General features: G+C 41.8%; 1 protein-coding gene across 9 annotated transcripts in view; it reads left to right on the top strand.

The window, feature by feature from the left end:
* The window catches only part of Ryr2 (ryanodine receptor 2), a 557,252-nt gene that overhangs the window by 352,858 nt on the left and 180,632 nt on the right, over positions 1–23,762 (top strand). For all 9 annotated transcript variants that reach the window (XM_029547437.1, XM_029547436.1, XM_029547432.1 and 6 more), the window contains 8 exons: positions 379–553; positions 7,835–8,043; positions 9,185–9,537; positions 12,065–12,179; positions 14,040–14,200; positions 15,972–16,134; positions 16,473–16,559; positions 21,773–21,999. In XM_029547437.1, the coding sequence (XP_029403297.1) occupies positions 379–553; positions 7,835–8,043; positions 9,185–9,537; positions 12,065–12,179; positions 14,040–14,200; positions 15,972–16,134; positions 16,473–16,559; positions 21,773–21,999 (1,490 nt within the window). The remainder of the gene's footprint in view (positions 1–378; positions 554–7,834; positions 8,044–9,184; positions 9,538–12,064; positions 12,180–14,039; positions 14,201–15,971; positions 16,135–16,472; positions 16,560–21,772; positions 22,000–23,762) is intronic.

Below are 23,762 nucleotides of genomic sequence, written 5' to 3'. Positions count from 1 at the left end.
TCCTTTCTTTCTTTCTTTCTTTCTTTCTTTCTTTCTTTCTTTCTTTCTTTCTTTCTTTCTTTCTTTCTTTCTTTCTTTCTTTCTTTCTTTCTTCCTAGTGGCTGGCACCCAGCTTGATTCTCAGCTCTAAACTATACATGTGGGAGTAAAGGAGAACAGGCCATAGCCATAATACATATAGTTAGATCAACTTTCAAAAGGATGAAATAGCATCTGGTTTGTTCACAGCCTCTCCCCCTGTGTACACAGTAGGGATTTAGACTCCCCAGACATCCCTTTATCCCCAGCCTGGCACTAGACTGGTAGTTCCGACTGAGATCATCCTACTGCTGCTGGTCTGTCTGACTCTGTGAAAACGGACACTTTCACCTCCCACAGGCCCAGCGGTGGCACCAGGGCAATGAACACTACGGACGCTCGTGGCAAGCCGGTGATGTCGTGGGCTGCATGGTTGATATGAACGAACACACCATGATGTTCACTCTGAACGGCGAGATCCTGCTGGATGACTCGGGCTCTGAGCTGGCGTTCAAGGACTTTGATGTTGGTGATGGTAAGAGCCATGGTGTTCTGTCATTTGGGTTTGCAGTACAATGCCAATAGTAGTTTTAGGGTGAGTGGGCTTATGAGTTGCCTCTGTAAATGTCTGAGCACTATGGTGACATGTGGCTGATCTGATCAGACATCCTTGAGATTATCACAGCAGAAATGACACCTACCCCAGTTACATATAGTTTTGATGAGCTGGGGATGTCTGTGTGTATAGCAGAATGAATGGTGGCTACTAAGATGGTGTCCCACAGGATTAGCCCCTCATTCAGAACATCCCTGGTCCATCGGTAGATTAGAGCATTTTCTTATCTATTAACTTTATAAGAAAGGAGGGAGAATATGACATGGCTCAGGAAGTCCCTCTGTCAGGATCTGGAGTGACAAAGATGACTAAAGCCAGGTATCATTTTCTTGTAGATTGCTATTTGCTATTTGCTATTTCTAAATTCTATTCTGTGGGTAAATTCTACCATAAAGATATTGGGGTAGAGGTTTTGCAAAACACTAAAAACAAACAAACAAACAAACCAGCCAACCCAGGACTAGCCCATGAGCCGACTATATCACTTCCGGGATATTCTCAGAGAATCCTTTGTCTCACCACTGAGATGCTCGTGCATGTCCTCTGCTGCTGCTCTGTTCGCAATAGCCAGGAAATGGAATCAGCTTAGATGTCCATCAGCTGATGGACGGAGAGTGGGAATATGCTATATACACACAATAGGATTAGATACAGATGTAAGGAAAGAAAGGATTCTAAAAAAAAAAAAAAGAAGATAGAACTGAAAATCCACCCCGACTCGGAAAGACAAATACATTCCTTTACATTTTTGGGTTTTTAATATTTCTATATGTGCATATGCACAAACACGGGTCTAGTTATTATAAGTCTTGAAACTAGAAAAGGAAAGGAACCATGAGAGGGGAGAAAGGAGGTCTTGGGGGTCATAGAACACACGAGGCACGGGAAAGGGGGCACTGGGGCTGGAAGGACACAGGGTAGGAGAGGACAGAGCGTGAAAAAGGAAGAAAGGCGAAAACAAGTGCCACAGTGAAACCTATTGCAGTATCAGTTCCAATTAGCACACAAAGTATGTGACGTCCTCTTAATTGTCAGGCCCCGGAAAGTGATGTAATGCACTGGTTGCTATCTCGCAAGAAAAAAAAAATAGGATTAATATTAAGTAACATATAGGGAGGCAGTCACACCATCAGCCCAAAGGGAGCATTAGCTTTCCTCTTCTGGCTTCCCTGATTCAAATTTATAAGAAATAAAATCTGTCCCATATTGTTGCGGCAGTACATGTGGCTTCCTGTCTGTATCTCAGGAAGGGTCCTAGGAGATGCTCACGGTCTGCTGTAGCTTCTTTGGTTGTAGCCCCAGCTCTGTTTTCATGGCTGTGCTCTCTCTCTAATCCCAGAGGCTGCTAGCTTCTGAGCTGTGCTGGTAATGCTCAGCACACAACCTCTGCTTTGGGACCAGAGGCTCACACCAGAGAAAGCAAAATCCGTCCTATACCACAGGAGGCAACTTCCCCATAAGATGTATAAACTGTGCCCACAGACTTACAGACAGGGTGGGCATCTCTCAGACGGGTATAATCAGCTGAACTCATTTGCATTAATTATGCTAAGACCCGCTGCCAGAAAGACTTTCTTTAGAAACGCATCACGAGGCTGCTAGTGGTAGAATGTCACTTAAGGTAACTGGCTAGAAGATCACAAATGTGAAGGGCAGGGAAGTGGGACTAGCATTTTACAGATGCTGGGTGTGTACAAAGCTTGATGGAAATCTGCTTCATTGTGTTGGGATATTATTCCCTTGAGACAGTGTTTCTCACCGAGCTGGGAGCTATCTGGCAGTCAGCAAGCCTCTTGTCTTTGTCTCTTCCTGCAGTTGTGGAGTTTCGGGTGGATGTGTGTGGTCAGGACTACTTCCTATGTGTATGCAGGGGATTTGAGCTAAATTCCTCCTGTGGGTGTAGTTTAGCATCCTGAGACTGAGTGAGCTCCCAAGCTGCACCCCATGGCTATTTTCTTGTTTACTTATTTTATATTTCATGTATATGTGTTCATTGATGAGGGCCCTCAGTTAAAGGCTCTTTTGAGTTTGTTCGCATCTATAGCCCCAGTGTGTAGATCAAGAACATGCCCTGGGTGTTTACTGAATATTTGCTGGGACAAATACAGTTGCACTTGAAGCAAGGAGCAGCAAACTGAGGGTTTCAGACCAAGTTCCTGTCTATTATCTGCTTTTATAAATAAAGTGTTATTTTACTACATTACAGCTATGTTCAGTTATTTGCCTTCTGTCTATGGTACTTTTACATTAAAATTCATATATATTTATATATATATATATATATATATATATATATACATGTATATATACATATATATACATGTATATATATATATTCCATTTATTAGTATGAATTCCATGAAAATGACTCACTTGTTGCTTTCTATAATCGATATGATTAAAATTAAATTAAAATGGGCTAGAGATATGGCTCACCATTTAAGAGTATTTATTGCCATCAAGGAAGACCTGAGTTCAGTTCCCACCATCCACGTCAGGAAGCTGACTACCACCTGTGTCTCCAGTTCTAAGGGATCTGACATCCTCTTCTGCTCCCAGTGGGCACTTGGACACACGTGGTGCACATAAATCTATACAGGAATATATATAATATTAAAAATAAACATTTTATAAAATTATACAAAAGACAAGAGAATTTTGATGTTTAGTATATTTATCTCCTTCATAAAGAATTGAAAAGATGTTATGAAAATAAATCTCTTTTCAGCTTATTATAAGTGCTATTCAAAGGCATAAACATTTCAAATGGGATTTATTTTACCAACTCCTTGAGAGATGTTAACTAAAACTCTACAAGAAATTGTACAACCACTCTTGTTCACTCTTCCCCTAAAAGGATTCAATTTTTGACACTGCTGTATTAGTCTTATTATTCTTTCCTGCTTTGTTTCATTTGTGTCTATAGTGTTTCTGGGTATATGTATATGTATATGTGTGTGTGTGTGTGTGTGTGTGTGTGTGTGTGTGTATGTTCTTCATGTATATTTGGAAGCCAAAGAAAGACACTGGGTATCTTTCACTGTTGCTCTCAGCCATATGGTTTGAGTCAGGATCTCTCACTGAACCCAGAATTCACTGACTTCTGTAATTGACTGACTAGTTAGTTCCTGCATCTGTCTTCTCTTTGACCTTCAGAGCTTGGCTTAACAGACATGTACAACCACACCTGGCTTTCTTATGTAGGTGGACATCATTTAAATTCAGATCCTTATGCCTGGGAAGCAGTTGCTATTCTGACTGAGTCATTTTCCTACTCCCCAACTATTCCTTTATTGAGCAATAAGATGAATTTTAATGGCTGTCCATATTTCATCTTGTGTATATACCAAAGGTAATCATTCTTTTCCTATAGATAAATTGATTTCTACTTCTTTTTCTATCTATAATTGAATCCAGTGTACTTCTATGATAAGTTGTAGACATATTTTACTTTAGAACCATAATCCATGTTTATTGTTGCTCTGTTCACTATAGCAAAGAGAGGGAACCAACCTAGCTGTCCATCGACAGACGGATTACGAAAACCTAGTACATGTTCAAAATGAAATGCTATTCACTACGAAAGAAATATGATTTTTTTTTCAGAAAGGAAACAACTACATTTTTTACCCTCAGTTGCAGATCCTGGCCTACAATATATGTGTAAGTCTAGCATAATGTGTAGAAAGAACAGGAAAGGGAAAATCTTAGTGAGGAAGAAGGACAGAATGTAGATAATGGACACCTGAGTCATTAAAGATAATTAAAGTTAATTATTTCTCTAGGTTTAACTCTGTGAAGGACTTTTCATCCTTCTGTGGTTGATAAAAACATAAAGTATGTTAATAGTGAAAGTGTGAGATCCAGTCTGAAGACTCACAGCTTCAGCAGAACTGTTCTCAATGCGTAGAAGATCATTGAGAGTGATAGACATTGGGCCTGGCTAATCTTGCTCTTCAATGTTTTTTTTATTTCCAAGTTCTTTACAATAAATCTTTAACTACTGAAAAAATTCCTATCACGTATGTGTTAAATAAAGGAAAAGGGATTGAATCTCAGGGAACGTATGCAGTATGCAGAGGGTTCAAGTAGTAGAACTAAGGGTGGGATGGAATAGGACTTAGGTCCAAGTCTGCTGAGTGTCTCTTGTCAAACCCTCCACAGGACTACTGTCTGAATGACCTGCTCTTAGACATGAACTGTTCTAGAGATGTTACTGAGTCCCCCCTTTCTATCCTTCCTCTGCTCCAAAGACAACATTCTTAGAAAAATAGTACAGGATTTGGTTAACCTTTTCCCTTATCTTCTGGCCCCTTGGTAGATGGTGAGCAGCTTGGAGCTGGTATCTCTGTGCTATTCTTAGTTTTTCCGCACATGGCAGCTGATATTTGTCAAATAAGGACACATGCAGTTGGAGGTTTCTCAGTTAATATGAGGAGGATGGTCTACATAAATCTCCCAACTGCTCAGGGGGATAAGCAGGGTTTCTGGTGCAGGGTCTCTTGACGGAGCATTGAAGGTTAGACTTTAAGAACGTGGCATACAAGCAAGTGTATCTGTAGTACTTCAACACACTCCCTCCTGGAAAGGATGTTATCAGGCACTGTTTTTATTAAGTCAAGTGAAGTGATGAGAACTAACCCTTGTTTCCATAGAGAGTGCATATTTATTGGGAGAAATTTGTTGAAGGACATAAGAAAAGAGAGACGCAAAAGTGTTCAGAGTCTTTCTACTCTGAAGCTTTTGAATAAACATGGAAAGCTTATCCAAGCAGAGTTCTTGTTTTATGAAATATGTGCCTGTGACTATTTTCCTATGTACAGATGATTCTTTGAAGAATAAGGTTTCAAAATCAAATGCTTATCCTATCCAAGAGCATACATATTATTAAAGCAATGTAGTCATGAATATTTAGTTTCTTGCTCAATATATAACTCTTTGTATGTATCGCTAGTTATCTTAATCTTTTAAACAAAACTACTTTAAATGTACAACGAAAGTCAGAGAAGCACAATTAACACCCAAAGGTCTACCATGGAGATATTTGTAAGTCTCTAGTATCTCCTTAGCTGATAATGCTGCCGTAAACACAGTGATCAGTAATAAATAGATGTTCCTTGTCCAAGGAGCTGACTCTCTCTTATTGTTTCTTCAGTGGTGTCAGATAGTGGGTTACACTTTCTAATCAGCACACATGACTTTCAAGTGTCTCCTATCCATTCTGTTTATCCCATCCATCCTGTTGATTTCCCGGGGACCCTTATTTGCAGTGACTTTCCTGAATGCTGGAGCATGGGCTGTCAGGCACAGCTGCAGCTGAGTCAAACTTAATCACAAGCTGGTCATTAACACTTCTTGGTGCTCGGTTGGATATGTCCATCCCCCATCCCTGGGGGTAGCACCACTGCATAACCATTCCTTTGCACTCATACTGATGGAAACAGACGGGAAGAAAAGCATTAGATGTTATTACTTTAAACTATTGTGTTATATTTTATTTATATGTTTGTTGCTATCTGTGTGCATAAGCCAACAGTGTGCTAGTGTTCCCAGAGGCAAGAAGAGGGCGTTGGGTCCCTGGAGCTCGAGATATAGGCAGTTGTGAGCAGCCCCATGTGACTGCTATGAACTGAATTCAGGTCCTGTGGTAGAGCAGTACCTGCTCTTAGCCACTGAATCATCATGTCAGTAATTCCTCTCTCCAGCACCAGAGGAATTACTGACATGACTTTTTTCTGTCTTCGGGCATGAGAAATGGGTTCTCTAATATGGGGAATCATTGATGTAGCTTTTATTGTCTTTTGGTATGGAAGCATTGTCTAATTTGAAACTTCCAGTACAAGGAAGGACATGTGAATCCTAACTGAACACTATTTTCTTGTGGGATCTACTCAGCCCCTCTAAGCTGTTCTCTGCATCCTGATAGACTTCGCTCATGTGGCTGACTACCCATTATGTAAACATTATATGAACATAATTGTGAAGCCGAATGGTGAAAATGGGGAGTGTAAAGGGTACTTTCCTCTGGGAAAGTAACGGCTCATATCTGTTGCCAAAAAATTAATAATACTATCTAACAACCTCCACAGTTGATTCCAAAGATCTCAAAGAAACAGCAGAATTATGACAATTTTGTCTCTTGTCTAATAATGGAAAGATCAACTAAATCTGCCTTTTGCTAGGTTAGCTGATCAAGTATTTTATTAGTTTTTGTCTCATTATCTATATGTTTTAGTGATGTTCATATAACTTGGGCATATTATATCTGTATATGTGCATATATGGTGATATATAATATGTAATATACACTCATATATATATATATATATGTGTGTGTGTATGTGTGTGTTCTCTCTCATATATATATACATATATATATATATGTGTGTGTGTATGTGTGTGTTCTCTCTCATATATATATATATATATATCTTAACCCATTCCAGGAGGAAGAAAAATGTCTCTTCAAAGATGAGCATAGCTATGAACAGTTTAAAAGTTTTGATTATTTTCATTTTACGTGAATAGGTGATTTGCTTGCATATACATGGATCTACAACATGTACCTGGTGCTCAGGGAGTCCAGATTCAGGTGCTACATCCCCTGAAACTGGAATTACCCATGGTTGTTATCTTCCATGAGGGTGCTAAGAATGGTTCCCAGGTCCTCTATAAGAGCAGTGTATGCTCTTATTCTCTAGGCCATCTCTTCAGCCCTAGAAAACTTTTAAATGTTTCCTTCCAGCAATTTTCTCCCTGAGAATATATATGAAGAATCCAATAGCATTGACTGTGTTTGTTGTTTTGACATATCAAGCCGTTTGACTAGCAGAAGAACCACTTTGTCCTTGGTCCTTGGTCCTTCATTTCATTTGTGAAAGAGGGATATAGTCCTGATGATCGTGGAGGTAGTAGACAGGAAGGGTCCTTGTAAGATTAGACACTCCAAGATTCCTGGGGAACCAAGTGTAGTTTTATAGATCAAGTGGAGGAATGGACTTTCATAAGGTCTGTAGATAGCAAATCTCAGTGTCACAACCTCTACTGTCATAATTTTGGTGTTTCTTCATTACGCTCTATGTGCTCTCTAGGTTGATGGCTTTCTCAAAACCAAGACTCATGAAGCAATCCGCTCATTATGCTGTGCTAAGATAATCCCACCTGCACTACTGAAGATCTGGTTTTCTGTTTCTGTTCCAGGATTCATCCCTGTGTGTAGCCTCGGGGTGGCACAAGTAGGCAGGATGAACTTTGGAAAGGACGTCAGCACTTTGAAATATTTTACCATCTGTGGCTTACAAGAAGGCTATGAGCCGTTTGCAGTTAATACAAATAGGGACATCACCATGTGGCTGAGCAAGCGGCTTCCGCAGTTCCTTCAGGTCCCATCAAACCACGAACACATTGAGGTTTGCCTTTCCTTTCATAATCAAGGCTTTTCTCAAAACCAGAAGGACGTTATCTTATGAATGAGAACTTCTCTGTAAATAGCGATTGTTATGTTGTGAAAATGCTAACTGGTATGTGTTCCATAGTAATGGGATCTAAGCAAAGGATTAACTACTCCTCGGGCACTTTATCCAGCAGCTGGGTTTTATGCAAAGACAGCTTTGGGATAGATCTGAATGTGTACAGCTGTGACATGAACTGTTGAGTCTGTCTTTAGAGTTAGGGCAGTACTTGATCATTATAGTAATCCTTAGGTAGCTACAGGGGATTGGTTGTATGTTTCCCTTGGATACCACCATCTGCAGATGCCTAAGTCCCTCACACAAATGAAAATATTCCCACAGAATCTACACAAATCATCCTATGCAATGCCAGACATCTCTAAATCACTTAAAATATACAATGCAATGTAAATGCTAAATAAATACTTGTAGTATATTGATAAGGACAAGAAAGTGGCCAAATTCAGCACAAATATTTCCTCAAATATTTTGCATATGTCTTCAGGTGAATCGCAGACATGGAACCTGTGGGTAGATAGGTCTGACTGGGTAGCCATAGCATGGTGCTCTAGCTTCGTAATCTCCTACATCTGCTTAGCATGGGTCTGTCTACAGGAAACACATTGGTTATTGTTAAGGCCAGGAAATGGTCAATACTGATTAGAATGGGAACTATGGTTTCTTAGTTCTGTTTCTTGTTGCCATGATAAAATTACAAAACAACTTAGGGAAGGAAGGGTTTATTTTAGCTCACAGCTCCGGGTTTCAGATTCCAGTTTTCAGATCATCACAGGAGGAAAGTTCCAGCAGCGGGAGTTTGAGGAAGTTGGTTTCATCACATCCAAGTTAGGAAGAAAAGGCAGTGATTGCAAGCATGTATCTACTTACTTCGCTTTCTCCACCCTTAGATAAGCCAAGATTCCTAGTCTAAGGACTAGTGCCACCCACAGTGGGCAGGTTTCCCCACCTCAATTAATGTAGCAAAGATCACTCATAGACATACCCTCAGTCCAATAAAGTCTAGATAATTGCTTTTCCCAGGTGATTCCACGTTGTGTCAAGTTGACAGTCAAAACTAACTGGCTTCTTCATCTGTTAGGTGACCAGAATAGATGGTACCATAGACAGTTCTCCATGTCTGAAGGTCACTCAGAAGTCCTTTGGTTCTCAGAACAGCAACACTGACATCATGTTTTACCGCCTGAGTATGCCCATTGAATGTGCCGAGGTCTTCTCAAAGTCGGTGGCAGGAGGGCTTCCTGGTGCCGGCTTCTACGGGCCCAAGAATGATTTGGAGGACTTTGATGTGGACTCCGACTTTGAGGTTCTGATGAAGACAGCTCATGGTCATCTTGTGCCTGACCGCATCGACAAGGACAAAGAGACTCCCAAGCCAGAGTTCAATAACCACAAAGATTATGCTCAGGAAAAGCCCTCACGACTAAAACAAAGGTGACAAGCAGAGATATAGTGTGATGGCTTGTCTGGTCTGGGGTTCTGGTTTTGTGTGTGTGTGTGTGTGTGTGTGTGTGTGTGTGTGTGTACACTTGTGTGGAGATGCACTTACATTTGAAAGAGAGTGTGTGTGCATTTTTTGTGTTTGAGTGTGTGTGTGCACTTTTATGTTTGAGTGTGTGTGTGTGTGTGTGTGTGTACTTATGTGTATATGTTTATTTAGGCCAAAGTTGGTTACCTGATTATTACTCTTCTCACTCTCTGCATTATTTTTGGATGCAAGGTCCCTCAGGGAACCTGGAGCTTGCCAATTCTGCTAGACTGGCTGTCCAGTGAGCTCTAGGAACCTACCTGTCTCTGGCTCTCCAGTTTTTTTTTTTTTAATTAGATTTCTTTATTTACATTTCAAATGCTATCATGAAAGCTTCCTATACCCTCCCCCTGCCCTACTCCCCTACCCACCCACTCCCACTTCTTGGCCCTGGCATTCCCCTGTACTGGGTCATATAAAGTTTGCAAGACCTAGGGGCCTCTCTTCCCAATGATGGCCGACTAGGCCATCTTCTGCTACATATGCAGCTAGAGACACGAGCTCTGTGGGTACTGGTTAGTTCATATTGTTGTTCCACCTATAGGATTGCAGACCCCTTCAGCGCCTTGGGTAATTTCTGTAGTTCCCTGGGTGGGGTAGTCTATGGATGGTCCATCCTTTTGACTTAGCTCCAAACTTTGTCTCTGTAACTCCTTCCATGGGTATTTTGTTCTCTATTCTAAGGAGGAATGAAGTATCCACATGTTGGTTTTCCATCTTGATTTTCTTGTGTTTTGCAAATTGTATCTTGGGTATTCTAAGTTTCTGGGCTAATATCCACTTATCAGTGAGTGTATATCTAGTGACTTCTTTTGTGATTCAGTTACCTCACTAAGGATGATATCCTCCAGATACATCCATTTGCCCCAAAATTTCATAAATTGATTGTTTTTAATAGCAGAGTAGTACTCCATTGTGTAAATGTACCACATTTTCTGTATCCATTCCTCTGTTGAGGGACATCTGGGTTCTTTCTAGCTTCTGGCTATTATAAATAAGGCTGCTATGAGCATAATGGAGCATTTGTCCTTATTACCAGTTGAAACATCTTCTGGGGATATGCCCAGAAGTGGTATTGCTGGATCCTCCCGTAGTACTATGTCCAATTTTCTGAGGAACCACCAGACTGACTTCTAGAGTGGTTGTACAAGCTTGCAATTCCACCAACAATGGAGGAGTGTTCCTCTTTCTCCACATCCTCGCCAGCATCTGCTATCTGAATTTTTGATCCTAGCCATTCTGACTGGTGTGAGGTGGAATCTCAAGGATGTTTGGATTTGCATTTCCCTGATGATTAAGGATGTTGAGCATTTTTTCAAGTGCTTCTCAACCCTTTGGTATTCCTGAGTGGAGAATTCTTTGTTTAACTCTGTACCCCATTTTTAATGGGGTTATTTGAATTTCTGGAGTCCAGCTTTTTGAGTTCTTTGTATATATTGGATATTAGTCCCCTATCAGATTTAGGATTAGTAAAAATCCTTTCCCAGTCTGTTGGTGGCCTTTTTGCCTTATTGACAGTGTCTTTTGCCTTACAGAAGCTTTGCAATTTTATGAGGTCTCATTAGTCAGTTCTTGATCTTACAGCACAGCCATTGCTGTTCTGTTTAGGTATTTTTCCCTTGTGTCTGGCTCTCCAGTTTTAAGATTACAGGCAGATACTTCTGTACCTGGCTATTTAAATGGATGCTGATGACCCAACTCAGGTCTTCATGCTTAATAGTTTCCCTATTAAGCCATCTCAATAGAATCTTAAAACTCTGTACGCCAGGCTGGTCTGGAACTCATGCCTATTTTAGCCTTTCTTGTGCTGGCAATTCCAGGCGTGAACCACACCTGTGAAAGCTCAACTACAGTATGCTTTTAAGTTACATGGCTCTCACATGGCCCAGTCTGTAGTAGACAACAAAAGTTTTTAATATTCTTCTTATAATTCATTCATTCATTTACTCATTCATTCATTCATTCATTCACAAAAGATTATACAGAGGAACATAACACAACTCGTGTTTTTCTAACTTGTGAGCTCAAACACCATCTGTTCAGAGTTCTTTATGTTTATATTCTTGGTTGAGACGTAAAGAGTATTCCCTCTAAGTATTATCTTCCATAGTCAGACAGACAACTTACTATGGTGTCCCTTCCTGCATTGATCATGTTTTTCAAATGCAGTATTATTGTCACTCTGGTCAAGCAATCTTTTGTCACAGGGGGCCATCCTAGGAATTAAATGGCGTTGAGTGAGTCCCCTCAGCATATACCTACTAGATGTCAGAGCGCTCCCTTCCCCATGTTGTAACAACCAGAGACATCTCCCAGTAGTCAGATATCCTCCAGGAAGAAAGCTGCTCTGTCGAAGACTGTTTGGCTAATGGTCTCTTACGTGAAATGGGCAGAACATGTCGCTGTTGCTGATTCCCCCCTCACACGTTGCAGATTCTTACTTAGAAGGACCAAGCCAGATTACAGCACAAGCCATTCTGCAAGACTCACTGAAGATGTCCTTGCTGATGACCGGGATGACTATGAGTACCTGATGCAGACATCCACGGTATGTGTCTCAAGCACTTAGTGCACTTCCCACCTCAAATACTATACATTGATATATTGTTATGGGCAGTGTTCTTTCTGTTTTAATTTTTGGTAAGCAGGGTCTCCTGAAGCCCAAGCTGGCTTTGAAATCGCTTTGTAGCTGAAGATGACTGAACTCCTCATCCTCCTGCCTCTACTTCCTAGGTGCTAGGATTACAGACATATGCCATCACACCCAGGTTATATGACGCTGGGGATGGAATCCAGGGTTTCCTAAGAGATGGGCAAACACTCTACCAACTTCCCCAAGTCCTTGTTTTGTTTTGTGAAACAGTATCTCACTGTGTAGTCCAAACTGACCTTGAACTAATGTTCCTTTTGCCACAGTCTCTGTAGTAAGGCATTATAGGCATTTACCACATATTCAGCTGAATAGCATTTTAAAAATAAGTATTATTTTCATATTACATTTAGTATTATATTTTAGGCATATTTTAAGGAGGCATATTGTGAAACAAAACTTTGTATTGTGATATCTGTTAAGAAAGAGAGCTGTTTTATGGACAGCTCTAAGACTTTGATCTCCTCTTTCCTGTTGAAATTCAACAATTCCACTGGACTTTTCAAAGTCCATATAGTTAAATTCATCTTAACAAACTGACTGAGAGCAGATCATTTATTGTGCTTTATAAGGGGTTCAACTTTTGTTCTCTGCCATTTAAATTTTTCAGAAGTATGTATCCAGAATGGCAGGTTGGAAAAAAAAATATAGTTGTATCTGTTATAGAGTGCTTCTGTGTTTAAAAATTATTTGTTTTTATTTTATGTGTATAAATATTTGCTTGTATGTATATATGTGCATGATATGTATGCAGAAATAGGGGATACACACCAGAAGGGGGCATTCAATCCCTTGGAACTGAATTTCAGGCAGTGGTAATCTCCCATGAGTGTGCTGTGAACTGAACCCAAGTCCTCTACAAGAGCAGCCAATGCTCTTAACTGCTGAGCTGTCCCGAGTGCTTCTATGTTTGAGTGTGATATTCATGTGTTAGAGCCAAACCAGTGACTTCAGATTTTGAAATGTTACATATGAGACAAAGAAGAAGCTGCACAGAGGCAAAGAGGCCTGCAACTGAGGTGAAACTCTAACGTGCTTGCAGACATTTGAAAAATTGAAAATTTACATCTATCTCTAACTATCTATCTATCTGTCTATCTATCTATCTATCTATCTATCTATCTATCTATCTATCTACCTACCTACCAATATATCATCTATCTATCTATCTATCTATCTATCTACCTACCAATATATCATCTATCTATCTATCTATCTATCTATCATCTATCTATCTATCTATCTATCTATCTATCTATCTATCTATCTATCTATCTACATGTACGTATGTGTTCCCATATACATGTACACACACATACCTAGGGATGTACAAGTCTGCCATTATTGTCATGGATAATCTTAATATCTTATGTGTGTGTGTGTGTGTGTGTGTGTGTGAGAGAGAGAGAGAGAGAGAGAGAGAGAGAGAGAGAGAGAGAATATGCTGTGTGTGTGTGTGTAGGGGGTTGTCTATGGATGTCAGAAGAGGGCACTAAATCACTTGAAGTTGCAGTGATGGACAGCTGTAAGCCATCCAATATGGGTTCTTGGTCCTCTGGAAGAGCAGAAAATACTCATGACCACTTAATCTTAATCCCCTTTGAATACTAACCCTCTTTGCCTACACCGTTCTCATTCAGCCAAGCAACCTTGAATAAAGAAGTATATACTCTTGGAGAATTCCAGGGCTCAGATGACACCCACACTTTGTTTTGTCTTGCTTCACCCTGCCCACACTTGGTTCTTCTGTCTCCACAGTACTATTACTCGGTGAGGATCTTTCCTGGACAAGAACCAGCTAATGTCTGGGTGGGCTGGATTACATCTGACTTCCACCAGTACGACACAGGCTTTGATTTGGACAGAGTGCGCACAGTGACGGTCACCCTAGGAGATGAAAAAGGGAAAGTGCATGAGAGGTTGGTTCTTACAGAGTATTACGCAGAGTAAGGTTCTGAAAAAATAAAGTATCAATAGGTCTAGATACTCTTGTCTCTTGGATTTTGTAGTCAGAATATTTCCATTTTTTTAGGATGCTGTAATTAAGCCAATTGATGTCAATGACCTCTTTTCTTATCCATACAAACCAGCAAGGAATCTAAATATATTAAGAGCAAAAATAAAACCCTATAATAAGAATACAGCCTCCTTTGGGGTACGAATCCTATGTTCTCCAGCTGGTACAACTCAGGACTTAGGTTGCCAATTCATGGCCTTTGTATTACAGAGGAGAAATGGGTGAGTTGAGGCAGAGTGCCTGTGATCTGATGAACCTTGGGGACTGGCTGTGCTGTGGGGAGGAGAGTTGGAAGACAGAGTGGGCTGGTAGCTTAGGGTTAGACCAGGAGCGCACCTTTGACCTCCGACTGAGGACCAGTGGATTCTTTCCTCAGCTTTGCCCTTGACTCGCTGTGTGGCCTTGGGTAAGTCAGTTACACTTGCTGTGCCATCCTTTCTCATCTGTGAAACGCCGAACTCAAACCAAACCTTCCAAAAACGTGAGGAAGGCCATCTTCCTTGCAGAATAAGCCAAGAGAAGATCTTCCCATTCGCTTCTCCCCTGTGCGCCCCTGCAATGCTCCCTGATCTGCTGTGACAGGTCTCAGAGAGAGCCTTCCATAGTGTCGCTTCTCTTCTTCAGCTGAGCCATCCTCTTTTGGTGACCTGGGAAATGCGCTGTCCCTCCCTTGTCACCACCCCCAGACAGATGAGGGCTTTTGCAAAAGCCTTTAAAGAGTATTTGATATCAGCATGGGACCCCCAAATGGCATGTGTTTAATTTTCAAAGATGGCACTGACAGAAGGAAAACCCCATTCGTATAGAATGCTGTGATTACAGGTTATTAGAGCTAGAAACAGGATGAAGGAGAATCACTGAGGACCGGGTGCCTAGCACAAAGAAATGCAACCTGCATTTGGACAATCCGAAAAGGACTCTATTCTAGCCTTTTTGTTTTTGTCCCCTCCCCACTCCTGCCTGCCTCTGGCCTTTCCTTGCTAGTCATGTGATGTGTTGGCTGTAGTGCAAACACAGAGAATGGAATAGAGCTTTCCAGTGAAGGCTCTGGTGAAGGTAGAGTCAGCCGGAGTTTTTCCGTCAGCATCATCTACTTAACTGTTCTTTGTGGCATCACCAGAAAGTGTCCATGAAGGTCCATCCTTTCAGTCAGTTGTATTACTGCACTCGTGGCTCATACAGAATTTGATTTTGATAGTGTTTAGAATGAATTTTCTCTCAAGTCTCAGGGCAAGTAGTGGTGTGTGGGGGTGAGAAATTCAAATTTGGATGATTATTCTATAGATAACTTTTTTGAACCTCAGCAAAAAAAGGGTCCAGTTTGGTTTGAGTTTTTTGTTTGTTTTTTTTTTTTTGGTTTTTTGTTTTTGTTTTTGTTTTTCAGAGGAAGTGTAGATCAGATCAGTTCTTATTTGGTGCCAAGCTCATTGGCCTGTCTCCATTAGGTGTAAAGTTCGGACACTCGACAGACCTGATGCAGACTGTCCCCTGCAGTCAATGAAGTACTGCTCGGAATCACAGACTTGGCCCCATTTTGCATCTCTCCCATTACAGCATGAGCTTGTTGCTTGCACAGCATAAATTAGGCTTAGTTTGCAAGATACACTCGCTTTCTGTCCTAGCTGTGTCCGTACAAGGGTGCAAATGCGGATCGTTCTTTCTCTTTAATTCAGCATCAAACGCAGCAACTGCTATATGGTGTGTGCAGGAGAGAGCATGAGCCCCGGGCAAGGACGAAACAACAGCAACGGCTTGGAGATTGGCTGTGTGGTGGATGCTGCCAGCGGGCTGCTCACATTCATAGCCAATGGCAAGGAGCTAAGCACATACTATCAGGTACGAGATCACAGATGACCTTAGGCGTTTGCTCCTGCTGAAGGGAAACGTTTTCTAAGGTGAAAAACTCAGAAATTAAGAGGGAAGGAAAACAGAAATGAGCTTATGACATGTGTAATTCTCTGTTGCATATCCTCAGAGCCATAAACCTTTCAGAGTTAACAGTATTTCCCTCCCAAGCTGTTATGTGTCCAGGGGCGATTGACAGGATATTCACAAGGTGGAAGGGAAAGTCTCTAGTCTCCTTCGGTCACCTGCCTATTGGTGGTTGTAGATGAAATGCTTTTTTCCTTGTCTCTTCTCTTTTCTAACAGTGACACTCTCACTTGTCATTTAAGGTGGAGCCAAGCACAAAGTTATTTCCTGCGGTTTTCGCGCAAGCTACAAGTCCCAATGTTTTCCAGTTTGAGTTGGGCAGAATAAAGGTAAGAAAGACTCTGTTTTAGATTTCTGTTGTTGATATAATAAAACGCTCTGACTAAGAGAAGCTTGGAGAGGAGAGGTTTCATTTCAGTGTATACTTCCAGGTAGGAGTACATCACTGAGCAAAGTCGGGGGAGGAACCATTGAGGAATGCTGCTGATTGGCTCCCTCTTTGGCTTGTTCGGAAAGCTTTCTTATACAGGCTGGGAGCATAATGCTCATTACACCCACACTATGCTAGGCACTCCTACACCAGAGGAGCCCATTGTGAAGACAATTCTTCATTACTCATTCATATCACACACACACACACACACACACACACACACACGAAAATAATTTATGAGTGCTTTGACTGCATGTATGCATGTGCAATACTTGCATGTGCCTGATGTCCACAGAGGAACCAGAAGTAGGCATCAGACCCTCTGACATTGGAGTTATAGATGTTGTCATGCCTGTCATGGAGTTATAGCTGCCATGTCAGTGCTGAGAACTAAAGCTAGGTTTTCTGAACTAAACTCAAGTGCCCTTGACTGCTGAGGTCTCACTGCACCTGGAGTCTATAGCTTAACTGAGGTTTCCTTTGCCCAAGTGACTTTAGGTGGTGTCGAGATGATAATAAACCTAACCAAGACATTCCTATTATCTTCTATTTGTGCCTAGTGTGTACTTCTCAAATGGATGCAGTAATTTATTATCATCAATATAGAAATTCCTTATTATTTTATCTATATTTAGATATAGCTAAATCACCAATATAGTTATTCTTTAGAGGAAAGACAGCCAAATTAGAAAAACTCAGGTCATTGTGATAACATAATTCAAGAGTTTCTTTGTTTTGCATATGTAGTTCAATAAAGCAAAGCTTATAGAGAAAAAAAAAACCTCAGAAATTGCACAAAATAAAGAAATCACTGAGAGGGTAACCAGATACCAGTCCTTGAAACCAGTCACTGAGGAGGGCATGATCTATGGGGTTCTCTGGAGGCATAAATGGAAGAATAACTAATCTACACTGGATGGAGGAGGGGGGATGATATTCAGGTTGATTATTGCTAATCAATGTTCACTTGGTACATTTACTAGGAGAAGGTCCTCCTGGTAGAGGAAAGAGTGAAAGTGATGGGTGCTAAGAGCATGTACTCAGGGAATTCTGCTGGGGCCTGCGTAGAGAGAGAGGCAGTTTTTCCAGATTGAGAGGAACATGGCACATGCTATCATGAAAAGTTGGCATGCATTATTATGTGGAGGTATTTACTGACATTTGAAGAGGGGCATTGAGTTCAGCACAGTTTGTTCTGGGATGGTACACGGATAGGAACATGGAGGTGCAGAATGAGAGCAACCATTGGTAAGTGTGTACTGGTAGTTTGACACTGTGTATGTGGGAGCTGTGTTGAGGTCCTTGAGGCTCAGAAAGGAGAGGAACTGAGGGGTTCATACTGCTTCCTGGGAGAAGGCAATAGGGCTTGACATCAGATTAGTTTAATAAGATTGGTTAAGTGGATTTGGGCACTGGAAGCAAGGCTGAATACTTAAAGCTTATTCCAGTTTGGGTGGTTTGGGAATGTTCATGGCACAGCTAGATGAGCTTGTTGAACTTGAGGAAGGAAATTGGATCTCATCATGTGACTGTAAAGTTGGGTGTCAGGCACTCTCTAGGTGAATGTGGTTGGTTGTGTTTCCAGGCTGAGCCAGTGATCTGCAGCTTGCTTAGCACATTTGCTAAACAACACAACCTGGTTCTCAGTATCTGTTTAGTGGAGGGACATCAGCATAGATACAAATCTTACCACCTTTATGCTCAGTATTTTCTCAATGAACTTACATAGGTATACTGCATGCATATATACTTACTTATCTATAGTTGGAGATAGGGCTAGGGAAAGAGGGTGGGGCAAGACAGGGAGACAGAGAGACAGAGGCAGACAGAGAATCTGGTTGACTCAATTAAGGAAGGGGTATCTGGGAACAAGGCTGAGAAGAAGCCACCAGGATCATTTGAGGATAACTGAGGAGGCAGGTTACAGCAGCCCGTGCATGTGCAGACTCTGAGTGGCAGCGGTCACGGGTCAAAGGCAACACAGAATGGTCAGTGTACCTTGAACCAAGGGAATGTGTAGATGCATTATCAAGGAAGACTTTTGATGAAGGGAGCAGAAGAATTTTCATGAAGTGGTAGGAGAAGCTATATCATGGCGATCTCAGAAAGCGATGTGGAGTGTGTGTGGATGAAGGTCATTTTCCTTCCTTCCTTCCACTGCTTTGTGAGTTCCCAGGGAACGACTCCAGCAGGTGAGGTTCCCTTTAGCCTTGCTATTTGTCGTGTCACACTACAATCTGAGTGATCCTCGTTGTTTTTTTTTTTTTTATTTTTTTTAATTTTTTATTTTGTTTTTAATTTATTTATTATTATTTTCTTTATTTACATTTCAAATGCTATCACAAAAGTTCCCTATACCCCNCCCCCGCCCCTGTTCCCCTACCCATCCACTCCCACTACTTGGCCCTGGCCTTCCCTTGTGCTGGGTCATATAAAGTTTAAAGACCAAGGGGCCTCTCTTCCCAATGATGGCTGATTAGACCATCTTCTGCTACATATGCAGCTAGAGACTCGAGCTCAGGGGGTACTGGTTAGTTCATATTGTTGTTGCACCTACAGGGTTGGAGGCCCCTACAACTCCTTGGGTACTTTCTCTAGCTCCTCCATTGGGGGCCCTGTGTTCCATCCAATACCTGACTGTGAGCATCCACTTCTGTGTTTGCCAGGCACTGGCATAGCTTCACAAGAGGCTGCTATATCAGGGTCCCTTCAGCAGAATCTTGCTGGCATGTGTATTAGTACCTGGGTTTGGTGGCTGATGATGGGATGGATTCCTGGATGGGGTAGTCTCTGGATAGTCCATCCTTTCATCTTAGCTCTAAATTTTGTCTCTGTACCTATATCCTTTCATGGGTATTTTGTTCCTTATTCTAAGGAGGAATGAAGTATCCACACAATGGTCATCCTTCTTGGTTTTCCTGTGTTTTGCAAAATGTATCTTGGGTATTCTAAGTTTCTGGGCTAATATCCACTTATCAGTGAGTGCATATCTAGTGACTTCTTTTGTGATTGGGTTACCTCACTAAGGATGATATCCTCAAGATACATCCATTTGCCCAAGAATTTCATAAATTCATTGTTTTTAATAGCTGAGTAGTACTCCATTGTGTAAATGTACCACATTTCTGTATCCATTCCTCTATTGAGGGACATCTGGGTTCTTTCCAGCTTCTGGCTATTATAAATAAGGCTGCTATGAACATAGTGGAGCATGTGTCCTTATTACCAGTTGGAAGATCTTCTGGGTATATGCCCAGAAGAGGTATTGCTGGGTCCTCCGGTAGTACTATGTCCAATTTTCTGAGGAACCGCCAGACTGATTTCCAGAGTGGTTGTACAAGCTTGCAATCCCACCAGCAATGGAGGAGTGTTCCTCTTTCTCCACAACCTCGCCAGCATCTGCTGTCACCTGAATTTTTAATCTTAGCCATTCTGACTGGTGTGAGATGGAATCTCAGGGTTTTTTTTGTTTTGCATTTCCCTGATGACTAAGGATATTGAACATTTTTTCAGGTGTTTCTCAGCCGTTCGGTATTCCTCAGTTGAGAATTCTTTATTTAGCTCTGTACCCCATTTTTAATGGGGTTATTTGAATTTCTGGAGTCCAGTTTCTTGAGCTCTTTTTATATATTGGATATTAGTCCTCTATCAGATTTAGGATTGGTAAAAATCCTTTCCCAATCTGTTGGTGGCCTTTTTGTCTTGTTGACAGTGTCTTTTGCCTTACAGAAGCTTTGCAATTTTATGAGGTCCCATTTGTCAATACTTGATTTTACAGCACAAGCCATTGGTGTTCTGTTGAGAAATTTTTTTCCCTGTGATCCTCGCTGTTTTAAATCCCGAGTCAGATCTTAGCATCCCATTGCTCAGAGCACTAACATCTGTTTCCCTGGGGTTGAAAATCCATGTCTGAAACATCAGTGATCTCTATCCCTTCCCTCCTGCCTTGCTTTTCTTTACATCTCCAACAAGATACTGGGAAGCTGTAAGAGGCAAAGGCTCTGTCTGGTGTCGTTCATTAACATATCCTCAGTATCTAAAACAGTGTCTGGGCTCTGTAGTAAATGTCTTTTTTGAGTCATAACAGGGAATAAGAAATAGCAGGAAGGAGAACTCCTATAGAAAGCAATCCAGGGCTCTCCATAGGGAAGGAAAGGCTAAAGCTGGGGCAGAGATGGCAACTACGTTGTTGGCATAGGCTCCTATTGGAGGCCAGCAGGTAGGCTGTCAGGATCCTACATGAACTGATGCTTTTGAGGAAAGCAGAGACCTTTCCTTCTGAAACAAGAGGAATTAAGGCTGGTTGAAACAACCAACTCCAGGTTGGGAAAAAAAAAAAAAAAAAACATGCTGGTTAAAGGCAAATTCTTGACTTTCTTGGGAGAGAGGTGGGTTTATCCACTCAGCATCTCTGTATATTGCAGGCTTAGATGGAATAGAATGTGCTTGAAATAGGGGATGGGGGAGGGTGACCCAGGGATAGAATGTGCTTGAAATAGGGGATGGGGGGAGGGTGACCCAGGGATAGAATGTGCTTGAAATAGGGGATGGGGGGAGGGTGACCCAGGGATAGAATGTGCTNGTGCTTGAAATAGGGGATGGGGGGAGGGTGACCCAGGGATAGAATGTGCTTGAAATAGGGGATGGGGGGAGGGTGACCCAGGGATAGAATGTGCTGGAATTAGGGGATGGGGGGAGGGTGACCCAGGGGAGGTGCTGAGAACTTCGTAGAATCTCCCGAAGTCAAAATGTCTGATACTCAAAAGGGTTGCCAGTGTCCTCTGGGCCCAGCCCTGTGAAGCAGCAGGATGGATACAGGCTTCAACTTGGTCATACTTGCATGACACTCATGGGGGAGACACATCCCTAACTGTTTTCTGTGCCCCAAACCCTGACATTTCAGCTATTTTCTCGACACCTTTTTTCTCCATTCGTTCTTGCAGGAAATTTTAAACCAGTTTTCTATTATTTCTATCCACACAATCTTAACTTGGGCACTTTATTTTCACCAGCTTTTCCCTATGTAGAATATGAGTCAGGGTGTTAGCAGCCCCAGGTGACATGAATGATGACCTCCCTCCCCCCTCTCTTTGCCTCCCCATACTCTAGAATGTGATGCCTCTCTCTGCGGGACTGTTTAAGAGCGAGCACAAAAACCCTGTGCCCCAGTGTCCTCCACGTCTGCATGTGCAGTTCCTGTCACATGTCCTGTGGAGCCGGATGCCCAACCAGTTCTTGAAGGTGGACGTCTCTCGAATCAGTGAGCGCCAAGGCTGGCTGGTTCAGTGTCTAGATCCTCTGCAGTTTATGTCCCTCCATATACCTGAGGAAAACAGGTGAGCCTTGGGCACTTTTCACTGTTTGATGTGGTGTTTGGAATTAGAGTCTCCATGAAGGGAGGATTGGTGTTTCAAAAGAGTGGTCCAGTGCAGAAGGTAAAATGTGAGGACTTAGATCTCCAGAAGCCATGTGCAAAAAGCCTGGCATGGTGGCCTGTGTTTGTAATCCCAGTGCTGTAAAGGTAGAGATGACAAGCATATCTCTGAGGGTCCCTGGGCAGCCAGCCTAGCCCCCACCCCAAAAGTGAATGTCTCATGAGAAATGATATCCAAGGTTGGCCTCTGAACTCTACACATGTGCACACATACAGCATCCTGCCGTGTACACACACACACACACACACACACACACACACTCACACACACACACACAAAACGGCCCATGTAGCTCAGGCTTAAGTGTATTTCTCAACCACTTTGTTATTTATAAGACTTGCTAAAGCAGTGACGTCCAGAACTGGAAGAGCTTGGGGTGAGATGCTAGGAACTGTATTATAAAACTCTTCATTTTAACCATGTGAAAAACTGAGTCCAAGAAGCTTAAAGAGCAAAACCATGAAGATCATGAGAGTACTTCAGGAGCAGGCTTATGAGTGTTCTAGGCAGCAGTGGCAGTGTCAAGGCTCAGAGGTGGCCTGCTTTCTGGTTCCCAGTCTTTCCCTGTGGCCACCCTTAAAATCACAGAGGTTTCCCCTCAGCCATCTTAGTTATATGGGTTAGGAGCTAAGGTTCGTAGGCTGTGCAGCAAGGTAAGGTATCAAAGTAACATGGAAACACTGGGCCCTAAACTAAGTGCAAACTTGGCTTGAAGACAGAAGTAAGACTCATTATACACCCTGACTCTCCTTCTCAAGTCTGTGGTCTAAGAGTGATGATAGGAGCTAGACTGAATTTTAGACTTTCATCAGAGTTTGGTGAGAGAAGGAGAGTGAGCTATCGAAGCCACTTTATAGGGTGACTGTGACCCAGTTCCTGGGTATACATGGGCAACACTAGTTGGAGTGAGTAAGCTATAGACTTAAGACATACATGTCATACATACTTTAAAGAAAAGAGGACATGAATTTGAGAAGGGGATGGTGTGTGTGTGTGTGTGTGTGTGTGTGTGTGTGTGTGTGTGTGTGTATGTGTGTGTGTGTGTGTGTGTTGTAACTCCAAAGGAGTTTGGGGAAGTGACAGATACTATGAAAATTGATGGCACTCATGTATAAAATCCTCTTGATATTTTTAATTATTATTATTGGTTATGTATGTATACATGCATGTCTGTATACACATACTCTTTAGATGACTATACTGATTTAGTTCTTTCTTTCTGTGTGAGGTGACTTTTTATTATAATTTTATAACTGATGACGATTTCTTTAAAAAGAGAAGAAAACACTGGAGAAGAGTTCCTTTTTTTGTGCAGGAAAGTTTCTCCTTTCTACTGCTAGAAAACTTTACGTGCACTAGGATATTTTGTGATGGCGTGATCAGAAGCTGAAGGTGTTTTATCACTAATATTGTCTTTGATAAATACATTATATAAAAAGAGTCATTTAAGCTTCCACTAGAGGTATTCCTATATGTGAGGACCACAGCTGCACTGAAAAAAAAAATGGAATTAGGTTTCTGAGATGACAGAAGGCACCTGGATAACCACAGCAAGGGAAGACAGGTTCTCAAGTGGTTACATCACCCTCTTGACTAACCTTAGGGACCAGTCATGACCTGGCCTGTGCCAGGCTCCCCTGCAGCCACAGGGAAGTTTGATAAGA

This window comes from Mus pahari, chromosome 16 (assembly GCF_900095145.1).
Source record: "Mus pahari chromosome 16, PAHARI_EIJ_v1.1, whole genome shotgun sequence".
Lineage (NCBI taxonomy): Eukaryota > Metazoa > Chordata > Mammalia > Rodentia > Muridae > Mus > Mus pahari.
Note: the sequence above shows the minus strand (reverse complement) of the source record. Positions and strands in the feature narration are given on the sequence as shown.